Source organism: Moschus berezovskii, chromosome 27 (genome assembly GCF_049115385.1).
Source record: "Moschus berezovskii isolate FMDL1 chromosome 27, NW_MosBer_1.0, whole genome shotgun sequence".
Lineage (NCBI taxonomy): Eukaryota > Metazoa > Chordata > Mammalia > Artiodactyla > Moschidae > Moschus > Moschus berezovskii.
Window position 1 is genome coordinate 39200036 of NC_142486.1, and position 12735 is coordinate 39212770.

General features: G+C 47.7%; 1 protein-coding gene across 2 annotated transcripts in view; it reads left to right on the forward strand.

Moving 5' to 3' along the window:
* Window positions 1-12735, forward strand: part of CREBBP (CREB binding lysine acetyltransferase) — a 121356-nt gene that overhangs the window by 51336 nt on the left and 57285 nt on the right. For both annotated transcript variants that reach the window (XM_055409351.2, XM_088832804.1), the window contains exon 3: window positions 3098-3274. In XM_055409351.2, the coding sequence (XP_055265326.1) occupies window positions 3098-3274 (177 nt within the window). The remainder of the gene's footprint in view (window positions 1-3097; window positions 3275-12735) is intronic.

Genomic DNA, 12735 nt, shown 5'->3' on the forward strand with positions numbered 1-12735 from the left:
GTCTCCTGGTATTTACTTCTCACTCTGCACTGAAGGACCACCTGTCTTAGACAGTTGGCATCCGTGCAGGGACAGTTGCCTTTACTTTCCCACCCCCCAGCTCCATCCATTTTGGCTCCTCAGTATTAGAAACTTCAAAAGAACATTGATTTTTCTTATTTATCAGATTGGTGGTTATGAGAAGCGAACTCCATGACATGTAGGAAAATTGCACTCAGTGTGCTCTGAACCAGGCTTGACTCACAGCAGGCGCTCAGTAAACGCTGGCTGGCTGTGAGCAGAGATTCTTGAAGGGCGAATAGATACATGTGTCTCCCGACATATTTGGTCCTAAATAGAGAAATTTTAAATGAAATTTAGGAAATGGAATGGAGAAGGCAATGGCAAGCCACTCCAGTACTATTGCCTGGAAAATCCCATGGATGGAGGAGCCTGGTTGGCTGTAGTCCGTGGGGTCGCTAGGGGTCGGACGCGACTGAATGACTTCACTTTCACTTTTCACTTTCACACATTGGAGAAGGAAATGGCAACCCACTCCAGTGTTCTTGCCTGGAGAATCCCAGGGACGGGGGAGCCTGGTGGGCTTCCATCTATGGGGTCGCACAGAGTCAGACACGACTGAAGTGACTTAGCAGCAGGAAATAGAAATTACAACTATTTTTCCCACAAATTCTTGGGGCTCTGAGAACAGTGCAATAAAACAGCAGTTCAGACCTTCTGGTGGTAGTGGTTAAGAATCTTCCTGCCAATGCAGGGGACGTGGATTTGATCCCTGGTCTGGGAAGATCCCACATGCCTCAGGACAGTTAAGCCTGTGGGCCACAGCTACTGAGCCTGTGCTCCGCAACAGGAGAAGCCACTGCAATGAGAAGTCCCTCACTGTAGCTGGAGAGCAGCCCCCGTTCACCGCAACTGGAGAAAACCCGCGAGCAGCAACAGAGACTGAAGTACAACCAAAATAAATGTTTTTTTAAAGCAGAAATTCTACAAGAAGGCACTGGCAACCCACTCCAGTACTCTTGCCAGGAAAATCCCATGGTTGCAGGAGCCTGGTGGACTGCAGTCCATGGGGTCGCTAAGAGTCTGACGCAATTGAGCGACTTCACTTTCACTTTTCCTTTCATGCCTTGGAGAAGGAAATGGCAGCCCACTCCAGTGTTCTTGCCTGGAGAATCCCAGGGACGGGGGAGCCTGATGGGCTGCTGTCTATGGGGTCGCACAGAGTTGGACATGACTAAAGGGATGCAGCAGCAGCAGCAGCAGAGTTAATTTAGTGTAACACTTTCTGAAAATACGGGTTTTGGGTTCAGTCCTTCTTAGTTTCAGGTAACAACTGAAGGAACCTAGCTGAAAATCAGAAATGTCCTTTATGTTAAAGTTTGTCTATTAAATCTCTCCTTGATTAAGTCATGTGAATTTAAAGTGGAATCTCCTTGTGGGCTTTGTGGAGAATGTTTTTACTTCAGTTTACTCGTTGACTTTGAGTTAGTTGTTCAAATGCGTTTCAGTTTACTCAAAGCGAATAGGGCAAAAATGGTAGCTAGGATGTGTTTATGCTCGAAAAATGAGAGTATCAGCTGTGAGGCTACGTGTGGAAACCACAGTACCTATGAAAATGCCAGACAAGGTCTTTTTGGTTACAGTCTGGATATTTCAGCAGAAAAGCCTCAATTGTGTTGAGCATCTATTTGTTTGCAACCTAGAATTTTAGAGCCAAAAGAAATAATGCAGTTGTCTTGTGCGAGACACTTATCTTTCAGGTGAGGGAAAGGAAGGAACATAAGTTAGCCTGTGTGAATGGGCTGGTGCTGCAGTCACCACGGGAAGCTAGCTGGTGGAGAGAACTGAGCTGTGATTTCTTGAATGGAGACTTTCCCCTATGGAAGTGGGGTGGTCTTCTCTTTGGGGGACTCCTGCCTCCCCGTTGCTAAACCTCAGATGCACCAGGACCCCAGAAAAGTAAACAGGCAGTATGCAGCAGATAGGTTGTTGCAGCTTCGTGAGAGAGCAAAGACGTGCAGGCTAGAAAAGCCCGTCTCAGTAACGCGTCTCTGCTGCTGCATCTCTAGGGGGGCAGCTGAGCAGCAGGGCCTCCCCATAGGGACTCATGTGTGTGGAGGCTGGAGCTGAGGGGTCCTGGTTGTGGCGTCTTGACTGGAGCGGACCCCCGAGGGGGTTGCTGACCCCCTCCTGAGGCATAGGTGGAATCCCTCCTTCTCGCTCTAGGCTTTATCTGCTATACAGATTATTTTATTTCACTGCCAGAGCAGGAGACACAGGTTTGATCCCTGGATCAGGAAGATCCCCTAGAGAAGGGAATGGCTACCCACTCCAGTATTCTTACCTGGGAAGCCCCATGGACAGAGGAGGCTGGTGCGCTACAGTCCGATTGCAAATAATTGGACATGGCTTAGCAACTAATAAGAATTTATAATGGAAAACTCCAAATAGGTACAATATTAGAGGGGCTAGTATAACAATCCCCCGGACCTGTCCTTAGGTGAGGAGTCACCGGCATTTGTCCAGTCCCTCTCCAGGAACACTACTCCTTGCTTCACAAGGTTATTTTAAAGCAAACCCGAGACATTATATCATTTTTTTGTCAGTATTTCTGCTGTGCATTTTGAATTGATGGGAACTTAAATCTGGATTGAGGGAGGTGGTAGCTGAAAGAAACTACTTACAGAGTAATTAAGGATTAAGCTGAAGGAACTCCCCTTTGTCAGTGACTCGAAAAGGTTTTGTTCTCCACGTGATCTTCTGTCAGTGCCTCAGTCAGCATGGGGGTGCGGAGAGGGAGTCAGGCTTAGGGAGACGAGCACGGGCTCTGGGGTGATGTTTAGGAGGAGGGAACAGACGGGATGCTGGGAGCAGCTTTACTTGTCTTCTGTCTTTGGTCTGTAGACGTTTGGGTAGGTTGCTCTGTTCATAATGCTCGGTGTGAGCCCTGAGAATGCACCTTTAGTTTATCATTGCGATGAAGGTTCTAAAGGGAAGTAACGAGTTTTGCTTCAGTGGGTCACAGTGAACGTTTCTGAGACCCTTCCTTTCATAAGTAGTTGTGTCAGCACAGCTAATGTTGCTCTTTCTGTTTCAGATGGGAATGACTGGTAACACAAGTCCATTTGGACAACCCTTTAGTCAAACTGGAGGGCAGCAAATGGGAGCCCCTGGAGTGAACCCTCAGCTGCCGAGCAAGCAGAGCATGGTCAACAGCTTGCCTCCCTTTGCCACAGACATCAAGAACGCTTCAGTCACCAACGTGCCAAACATGGTGAGTTGCCCTTGGTCTCAGAGCTGTGTGTCTCCAGTGGGTGCTTCGGTGTGTGGATTTTCATCATGCTGATAGTGAAGATCTAAAGCTGGAAGTGTGTTGTGGGTGATAGGAAAATAACACTTATTTCCTGTGTGTGTGCTGTCTCCGTGAATTTAATTTTCTGCGATGAGCTGCCCATAAGGGGCTAGTAAAGATGATTCAGCTAGTCCTCCCGTGGTCCCTACCAGGAAGGAGGGGGTTCGTGAGTCACTTTAACTTTCCTCCAGAGTCACCCTCTGATTCAGTAGGAGAGCGGAAAGAATGGGGGACATGGGCTTTTTTGGCTTTTTTACACTTCCTGTCTGTCAGAGGTTGAGGCTGTCAGTAGAAGCCCATCAATTTGTGTCACAGTCAAACGAAGGACATTTATCTCAGAGAACTGTGCCTTGTCTTGTGACATGTGTGTCCTGTCTGACTTGACAGATGGCTTCACATGTCTTCATTTTCCCTGAGATTTCCTACCTATAAAATAGAAACTGTCCTTATAACTCTCGATCTCACTAACCCAGGGATCAGTGGGAAAATAGCTCATTTGTGCTGCAAGATGGAATCGCTTGAGTTCCAGCCACTCACGGGAAGTATGTTCTTCTGTCGGACCTCACTGTGCACACGTGGCCGCTGCGTCTCTGATGTGCCCTTGGTGCGGGGTCAGGGCCTGGAGCAGCCACTCTCCTTTCCCCGGGCCAGCCCCGGGGCTGCTGGCCACGCAGCTATGCGGAGCTGTCTGGGCTGACTCAGAAGAAAGCTGGGGGTTATGTTCAAAAAAGTTGTTCTTTGTCTTCTGCTTTTTTAAAAACTGTAATTTGAAGTATTTGTTGTGAAGATATCCCAGATAATTCCTCTATCACTATCATCCGCTTCCCTGGATGTTAGCATCTTCTGTAACTTGGGACATTTGCCAGAACTAAGTACTTACAGTACTTAGGAGTCTGGAGGTTGTTGGAAGCAGAAAGAGCTGGGTCTCTTTCTCTTTGTTTTTGATAAAAATCAGGAAATATACACGTGTCCTGATCAGGTTTGCTCTGTTTGCCACATTCTCACATCTTAAAACAAGAGAGAGTATGAGTGATGGGACTTGTCCTCAAGCTGCTCCGAGTTCTGACCACTTCTCCTTGTGGGCATCTCTGTGACTTTCCTGGGTCTGCTTCTCTCCCTCCAGTAACTATGTGTGGCCAGGATCGCTCTGTTCGCAGCCAGGCAGATCCAGAACTTAAGGCAAAGCCCACTGCTTCTTCCATGCCCCCGCCCCATCCCCCAGCCCCCCGCTCCCTGGCCTTGCCTCCCCCAGTCCTCACTGGGGGGCAGTCGTGTGGACTTCAGCGCTGCTGATTGTCCCCTGGGTTTGCTCAGTGACCTGGAGCACATTTTGGCTTTGGGAGTAAAAGCGTTTGCTTTTCACAGACATCGTGTGTTTTGTAGTCTGGGAAACCATGACCCAACTTTTTCCTCCCTTTTCTTCTTTAAAATTTTCTCCAGCCCCACTTTTTCACCCTCTCTCCTTCACGCACAGTCTAGTGGCAAAAACCCTTCCCTGTGGTCCTCTGGCCACCTCTGCGGCTCCAGGGACTGAATTCCCAGCACTGGTGCACTGATCAAGGGCAGAGTCAGGCCAGGCAGGAAAGAAGCTTCTCTGTCCACCTGTGCATGGCCTGGAGCTGTGGAAGGACTTCTTTCTGCTGGCACTTTGGCAGTCTCTCAGTCGTGCGGGCTGTGCTGTATGTTGTGGGACACTTAGCAGGACCCTTGGCCTTCACCACTCAGTGCTTCCAGCCCTCCCTGTTCCCTCCCTTTTCCTGCCTGACCCCCACCGCCCCCAGCCAGCCCCGGTTGAAAGCCCCTGCCTTGGGGAATGGTTAGGGGAGGCAGTAGTGATAAAAATCTCATCCTTCTGTCTGTGAAGCTAACAAATGAGACCAGCTCTTCCCCCCTCCTTAGGCCCCTCAGGACAGCATGGTGAACTGGGGCAGCGCCTTGGTCTGTGCCAACCTAGCCACCGCTTTCCCATGGGGACCCGGGTGGACCCGGGAAGTGACGCACAGCTGTTGTCTTTGGAGTGAGGTCCTCAGACGTTCGCCCGTGAGGCGCCAGAGCTTTGCCAGCATGTGCATCTGAAGCCTCAGCCTTCGCGCTGTTGGGTGCGCATGGGGGCTGGCAGAGGAACAGGGCACACGGGCGCGCCACTTACCTGGCATCCAAGTGCTTTCTCTTCGTGTGTTCTACCTTACTCTTTCACAGCCTCTTGAAAGACATTATTCACCTCCCATTTTACAGATGAGGAGGCTGAGGGTGTGACTGAGTTTATTCAGGGCTTGTAGCCTGTTGTCTGCAAGGCTGGTCCTTTCAGTGGTCCTGGCCGTCATGTTTTAGGGGCTCCGAGCTCTTTGGGGTGTTTATATCATTTATATCAGTTCCTCAAACATAGTTTGGTGGTCTTCCTTGAACTTTCTAAATTGCATCCGGCCTGTTGGATCTCAGAGATTGTTGTCTGCAGGAAGGAAGCAGTTACCAAAGACTTAGGTCTCTTTAGTTAAAAAAAAAAAAAAAAAGAAAAATTTGGAGCCTTGTGGTTTTTGTCATGCTTTGGAGAGTGACCTTGTAAAACCCAGTGAGATTCTGTGTGCTGCCTGGGTGAGTTCCGGACTCTGACTTCAGCTCACCCGGTGCCCTGGTTGAGCTCTCTGTGGAACCATTGAGACACTTGGTCTTTGGCCAGTGGGCTCCTGCCTGTCTCCTCTCCGTCACTGGGGGTGCAGAGGACGCTGGGGTGTGGCCAGCCCTCTAATTTGCCACTTCTGTTGAGCGCCTTTTCTGAGCCCAGGTGTATCTGGAATGTGGGTGTGAGTGATGTAGAGCTCGCCCCATGGAATTGCGGGGGTGGGGGTGGCGGCGGTGATAGAAAACAATCAAATACAGACTGCCCCAGCAGGTCTGAGTAGCACACAGAGGTTGAGGTTGGCATGGGGACCTCCTGAGGTGGAGCCATCAGAGAGAGACATGCACCAAGAAGGGGGTTGAAGGGCAAGTTCGGGAGGGTGAGCAGAAGCCATGGAGACCCCAGGGCTCTGCAAGAGCATGGCTTGTATGGGAGCCAGCGCAAGTCCAGGGAAGGATGAGCGGAAAATGGTGTGAGGTGGGTACTGGGGGCTTAGCCAGAGCTATCTCAGGGAGGCTGTGGATGGCAGTGGCCGCTGCAGTGGTCCAGGCTAGAGGAGACGGGCCTGGAGGTTGTTGATCACATAGGGACAGGAGACCAGACAAGATTTGCCACTAGAGTGGGGTCACCATGAGAGATGACTTGGTGGGTTGTGGGACCATTTACAGAGCTAGCAGAGGAGCAGGCTGGGAAAAGGGTGACGAAGGAGAGGGCACTCGTAATTCCACCGTGGACCTGCTCCTCTTGAGATGCTTGTGAGATGTCCAGGTGAAGAGGCCAGGCAGGTGGACGGACATACAAGTAGGGTGGCCACTGTCCATGGGAGCTGGCGATGTCAGTGAAGGTGGGAGAGGAGACTGAGAGAGGATGGTGACTGTTGAAGGTGGTGAGTGAGGTGAGGGCCAAAGATGGTCACTGGAATGTGCAGGTAGATCTGTGGGGCGGTTAAGGATCGTGCGGGCTGTGTGGCCTGTAGTCATGGAAACCTGTGGCTCGCCGTGCTCTGAGGTCTCCCTCTGGGATGTGCTGCCGGGAGCTCCGAAGGGCGCAGAGCTCCCATTGCAGATGGGGTCCTGTTGAGGGTGTCCATATCCCCAGGACAGCATTCAAGAGCAAATGCCACATCTCCCTAAATTTTCACATGGATTTCATTGCAGCTCTGTCTTCAGCCATTTTATTTGAAATTTCTTAACTTTCTACAGATTTTTGAAGTTCTTAGACTTTTCACCTTATTATTACATTGTATTTCATGATTCTAAGATGCACTTTTTTCCCCCCACATTGTAGCATCTTTGAAATCAGGATGTGTTTTAGAAATAGTCAAGTTTTAGGTCTAATAAGACTCAGTATATATGCTATTATTTATAATGTGAATTAATAAGAGTGACAACTATTTAATGTATGTGTTCACTATCCAGTTTTCTAGGATTGCTCACATGGATGTCAGAATTTCAAAACAATATAAATTTTACTGATGAAGAAGAGTGATTTTGGTGGGGGCATAGGTTGGGTTGTCTTTCTGTAGCCTGGCTTCAAGGTCCACATGGGCTGTCTCTAAGGAGAGGTTTGTCTGGGTGGAGCAGAGTTGTCCCAGGGCAGTCCTCTGGAAGCGGGGGCCGCCTGACCCCTCAGGGACGTTGCCCTTCTTGCCATTTTCACCTGAAAAGATCATAACAGAGCATGGGAGTGTTAGCAGGAAGTGGGCACAATTCGGGTGTCAGCTGGAACCGGATTGTCCTTTCCACCGTTTGCTGACCTTCATGATGGGTGTGGGGTTGTTTTGAAGGGGCCCTGTTTCAGGTGGGGCACCTGTGGGCTTATCTCACCTGAGACGGTTTGGTGACCAGAGGGCCCCCACTGTCAGTTTCTCTCTTGAATCTGCTGTGGGTGCCCCACTGTGGTCTCCCACAGGGTTATTTCTAACAGGAAGTTCATGTGTGTTGAGGTTTTATGTTGTTGTTTTGAGAAAAACTAAGAACTGTATTATGGAGAATTTGCCATTCTGAACTTGTAATGGAGGAGGGACTTCCCTGGTGGTCCAATGGCTGACTCTGTTCCTGCTGCAGGGGCCCCGAGTTCAATCCCCATCAGGGCCCCGAGTTCAATCCCCGAGTTCAATCCCATTTGTGGCAACAAAGACTGAAGATTTCGTGTGCCACAGCTAAGGCTTGGCACAACCAAATAAATTGATTGATTGATTTTAAAGACAGAGTTGTAGTGAAGGAAAATAATCAGGAGTGCTGCTTATTTAACACATTATTTCTTAGGGGATTTTTACAGAAACTCACACCTGTGGTCAGCAATTTGTTATGTAAGTGAACGTTGAAACGTCTCTGGTCAATAAAGTTCAGGTAGCAAAAAACGAATTAATACATCTCTGGTCAGTAAGTTGTTAAAATTGCTCACAAAAGGAAAAATAAAGTAGCTCATGGGAGTGGTGTTAGGATTCATTTTGTTCTTGTGTCAGAGAGTTGGAACCTGAAGGCTCTGGTCAGGTTCCCCTGGGCAGCTGCTGGTTCAGGTCTCTGAAATCGGGGAGAGTGACTGTGCAGGGTGCTCCATGTGGAGGAGGGTCCGGCTGGAGTGACTGAGCTGGGGGGCAGCGCCGCTGTCAGCTCGTGGTGACACGCCATCAGCTCTGGCCCTTCCGGGGCAAGCTGTGTGTCTTGGAGTTGGTTCTGTCTGCTTCTCAGTGAGTTAGCGGACCCGCTCCATCAGAGTAACTGGCCGCTGGGCCGCCCTGTGTCCTCCTGGTTCAGAATCTCTTAGAGGAAGGGGAAGGAATCTTTTTGTCTCTCACTGTTATTTGTGAGACTTTCTTTTTTTTCTTTCTCAGTTTCCAGTGTGTGCCGCCTACTTCCCTCTAAGACGGTTCAGGATAATTGCCAAGTAGATGGACTTGTTCTTCCTCTTGTGGTGGAACTACGCTCCTTCAGTGGTTCTGGTGTAGATTAGGTTTCCAGAGGCTCTGTCCCCTGCAGTGTCAGGGACCTGATGCCCAAATGCCCACTGGGGAGTAGCCTGATTTGTTAGACTTTGTGTCCACTTCAGCACTTCAGAAACCTTCACTGTCTCCTTCCCCCTTTATGTCTTATTTTCTCATCATTTCCCATCCTCCATATCCAGTTTCCAGTCACTGGGGAATCAAGACTTGAACTGATTGAGCTTCATGAACCCAAGCATCTTTCCCTGTTGTCATCTTTGATTGGCTCATCCTAGCTTTAGCTGCCCTTTAAATGCTCGTGTGTGTAAAGCATTGTCTGTAGTTCCTTGTACTTCACAAGCATGGATCTAAAATCACTGGCGCTCTGGTGTTTCCCTCCATCCTAGCACTAGGGAGAGAGCTTCTAGCACTCTCGTTCTTCACTGGAACGACAAGTGAGTAGTCTCGTCAGCTCTTCACTGTGAGAGCGGTTTCTGTAGAAAATCACTCTGTGGCTATGAATTATGCTCGGAAATTGAACTGGAATACAAGGGACAGTGTTGGGAAGTGAGTACTTGCCTCTCACTATTAGTCCTCCAAGTGTTTTTGTAATTTCAGGCATTTACCTTTCTTATTCTCATCGCCTCCACCTGTAACTTGAAGACCTCTGAGAAGATGAGTTTATGGGCCTTTGAAGAATAGCTTTTAATCTAAAATTCTTACCAGCACCTATATAAATCCTTTCTACTATTTAAACTCATCCCCTTTTGTTTTGGCAATAAATATCAGCCTGGGAAACATAGTCTAAGCACGAAATATGGTGTGTTGCAAATCTAAAAAAAACTATAAATTGAGAAATATTTATGGTATTCTTTGATAGTAGGGACCAGCTGTATTGGTTGTACCGGTATTGGAAGTACTCAATCAGGATCATGTAACTGGGTTTCCCTGGTGGTCCAGTGGTCAGGAACCTGCCTGCCACTGTAGGGGACTCAGGTTTGACCCATGGTTTGGGAAGATACCACATGCCACGGAGCCACTAATCCCCTGTGCCACAGCTGCTGAGCCTGAGAGCTTAGAGCCGCAACAGGAGAAGCCACTGCAGTGAAAAGCTCACACATTGCAACTCGAGAGTAGCCCCAGCAGCTCTCCACACTAGAGGAAGCCTACATGCAGCAACAAAGACCCAGTGGAGCTAAACAAAAAATCATTTAACTTCTTTCCAAGACCAGTTTCCATTAACCATGTCTTTTCTAGAGTCTAATTAGCATAGCCTTTTCTTCAATGAAGCTTTCTAGGTAAAACAACGTAAATTATCTCCAGAGACATTCAGGTCTTTGACTTAATGTAAAGTAGAGACTTAGGCAGGTTCTTCGTGTCTAAACAAGTTGTGCTCAGTACACACTAGTGTCAGAGTTTCTGCCTGCCCGGTAGCAGCAAATACAGGGACTCCACCAGGCGTTCTGGAAAATGAAGTGACTGTTTTAGGAAGAACCCAGTAGATACCTTAAATGATTATACTTATATATAAAAATTTTTTAAAAGAGGTAGAACTCAGTAGGCAGCACATTTAATGGGTCTGGAAGGAGACAGTCGCAGCTACCAAAGATGTGAGCGCAGCGTCTATCTGAAGAGTCACAGCTGTCTTCGTGTGGCCCCAACTTCCCAAACTTCTTTTTACCTTTTCCACAATTATCTGAAATGGTGCTTAGGCTCAAGCCACCAAAAGCTAATTTGTCTGTCAAATGATTAATTTGCCAAGTTATCACAAACTTATTGTAATAAATATTCTTGAAGAATATGTTCACATAGATGGGTGGTCGAGAAGATGATTCCTTAAAAGTTGTGCATGCTGAGTCGATTCAGTCATGTCTGATTCTTTGCAGCCTTATGGACCTCAGCCTGCCAGGCTTCTCTGTCCATGGGATTCTCCAGGCAAGAATACTGGACTGGGTTTCTGTGCCCTCCTCCAGGGGATCTTCCCAACCCAGGGATCGAACCCACATCTCTTATGCCTACCTACATTGGCAGGCAGATTCTTTACCCCTTGAGCCACCTGGGAAGCCAGTTGTTAGTAGATGGGTAATTCTCGTGTACTGGTTGTACAGTAACAGGTCTTGATGCCCGTAAGACCTCGTAAGTCAGTTGAGACGTGTGGATCTGGTTGGCCTGTCCCCTTGCCTGTTGGAGTAGATCCAGCAGCTTTTACCCTCGAGGTTTCTTTGCACAGGTGTACTTGACCACCCAGCCCCCAGTCGACTCTCCAAGTGGACAGGAGTGACACTGGAGCAGGGAAGAGAGTGGGTCTGTCCAGTTGTGTCCTGTGCTGTCTCGCCCATGAGTTTTCTTTCTTGACTTAGCAGTTTGTTTTCCACTGTGAAATCAGTGTTTCTGATTTGGAAGATTGCTTAGAAATCATTCTGGTCCACCTTGATCATTTTTAGTTATTTCCTTATTGAATTTAAATCTTAAATTGTTAGGTAATCTTATTTTAAAAAAATCAACAGACACCAAACAAAAAGCAGAAGACACAAGAAACATTATTCTGTTTCTTACCAGTTGATCTTTATCATCTCAGGTGATTATCACTTCTTCCTGGTTTGATAGCTGAGTACATTTAATGAGCATTTTCTCTGTTTTATGACTGCAAAGCTTCGTGTAGCCAGCTGTTCTGGGGTCCTTCTGGGGGAATCAGAACAAGCAAATATTGCAGAACAACCCTTTGTCCCACCTGGTGTCGCTTTGGGGTCATTTCCTGACTTCTAAGTGGAGACTGGGGGAAGTAAAGTTTCCAGGTGGGTCGGGGGAGGATGTCAGAGAAGTAGGGGTCTGTACTGCATCGGCTGTGTGGAAGGTCTGGGCCAGGCTGATCTGAACAGTTGTCTCTGGGAACCCCAGCCCTGCAGATGGGGGGCGGTGGTCATGTGGTCAGAGGAAGCACTTTCCTTCACTGTTGTGACTTGTCACTTTCAGCTTCTTACTATTTGCAGAGTCCTTTTCAGACATTGTAATCTATTCTTGGATACTTCATGAAAAATAACTTCTTTTTCTAGAAAGAATGCCAGGGTAAACTTTACACATACTCCTTGTGCACATCTGTGATCCTGTTCTTAGGATAAAGGGCATTTTTAAAAAATGGGCTGATTACTCAGACCTATGCAACAATGACAGACCTAATAAAAATTCAGCAAGCTCCTTTAAAATTAAGAAATACAACAGAATAAGTGTAAAATGTTTGCCTTTCAAGGCCTTTCAATGGACGGGGTTTAAATGATGGTTGAGTTACGATGACAGCAAGATACACGCAAAGAAAAAAAGATCTAGCAATGAGATGGGGTGAGTGACTGTGTACAAACCCACAGCCCTTGGGTTGTACACTTTGTGTTCATCTGCTGTTACTTGTGGTTCAGAATGTTGACAGGCAGGGGTCATGTTGGCAACAATGTGACCCCTGCTCCCCTGTGATCTTCCCCTTCCAGCATTAGGAATTGCACGTGAGCTGATGGGAGTTACCAAAATGTATTGCATGAACTTTAAAGCTTGTGATGGATACTGTTGTATTGCCTTCCAACAAAAGCCACGAAGCAGATCACTAGTATCACATGAGGCTCCTAAGGCTGGGGGTTATCATTCTGTCCTTTGACAGGAGGAGATCGTGTCCAATTATTGTGATTTGCATTTCTTGATTACTGGTAAGAATGAAAGCAGTTGTGTTTAGTATGTTTTTGTTTCTCAAGTTGCTTAGTTCCTGTCCTTGGCCAGTTTTTCTTTTTTAAAGAACTTTATTTATTTAAATTGGGGGCTAATTACTTCATCTGGAAAGATGATGCTGTGAAAGTGCTG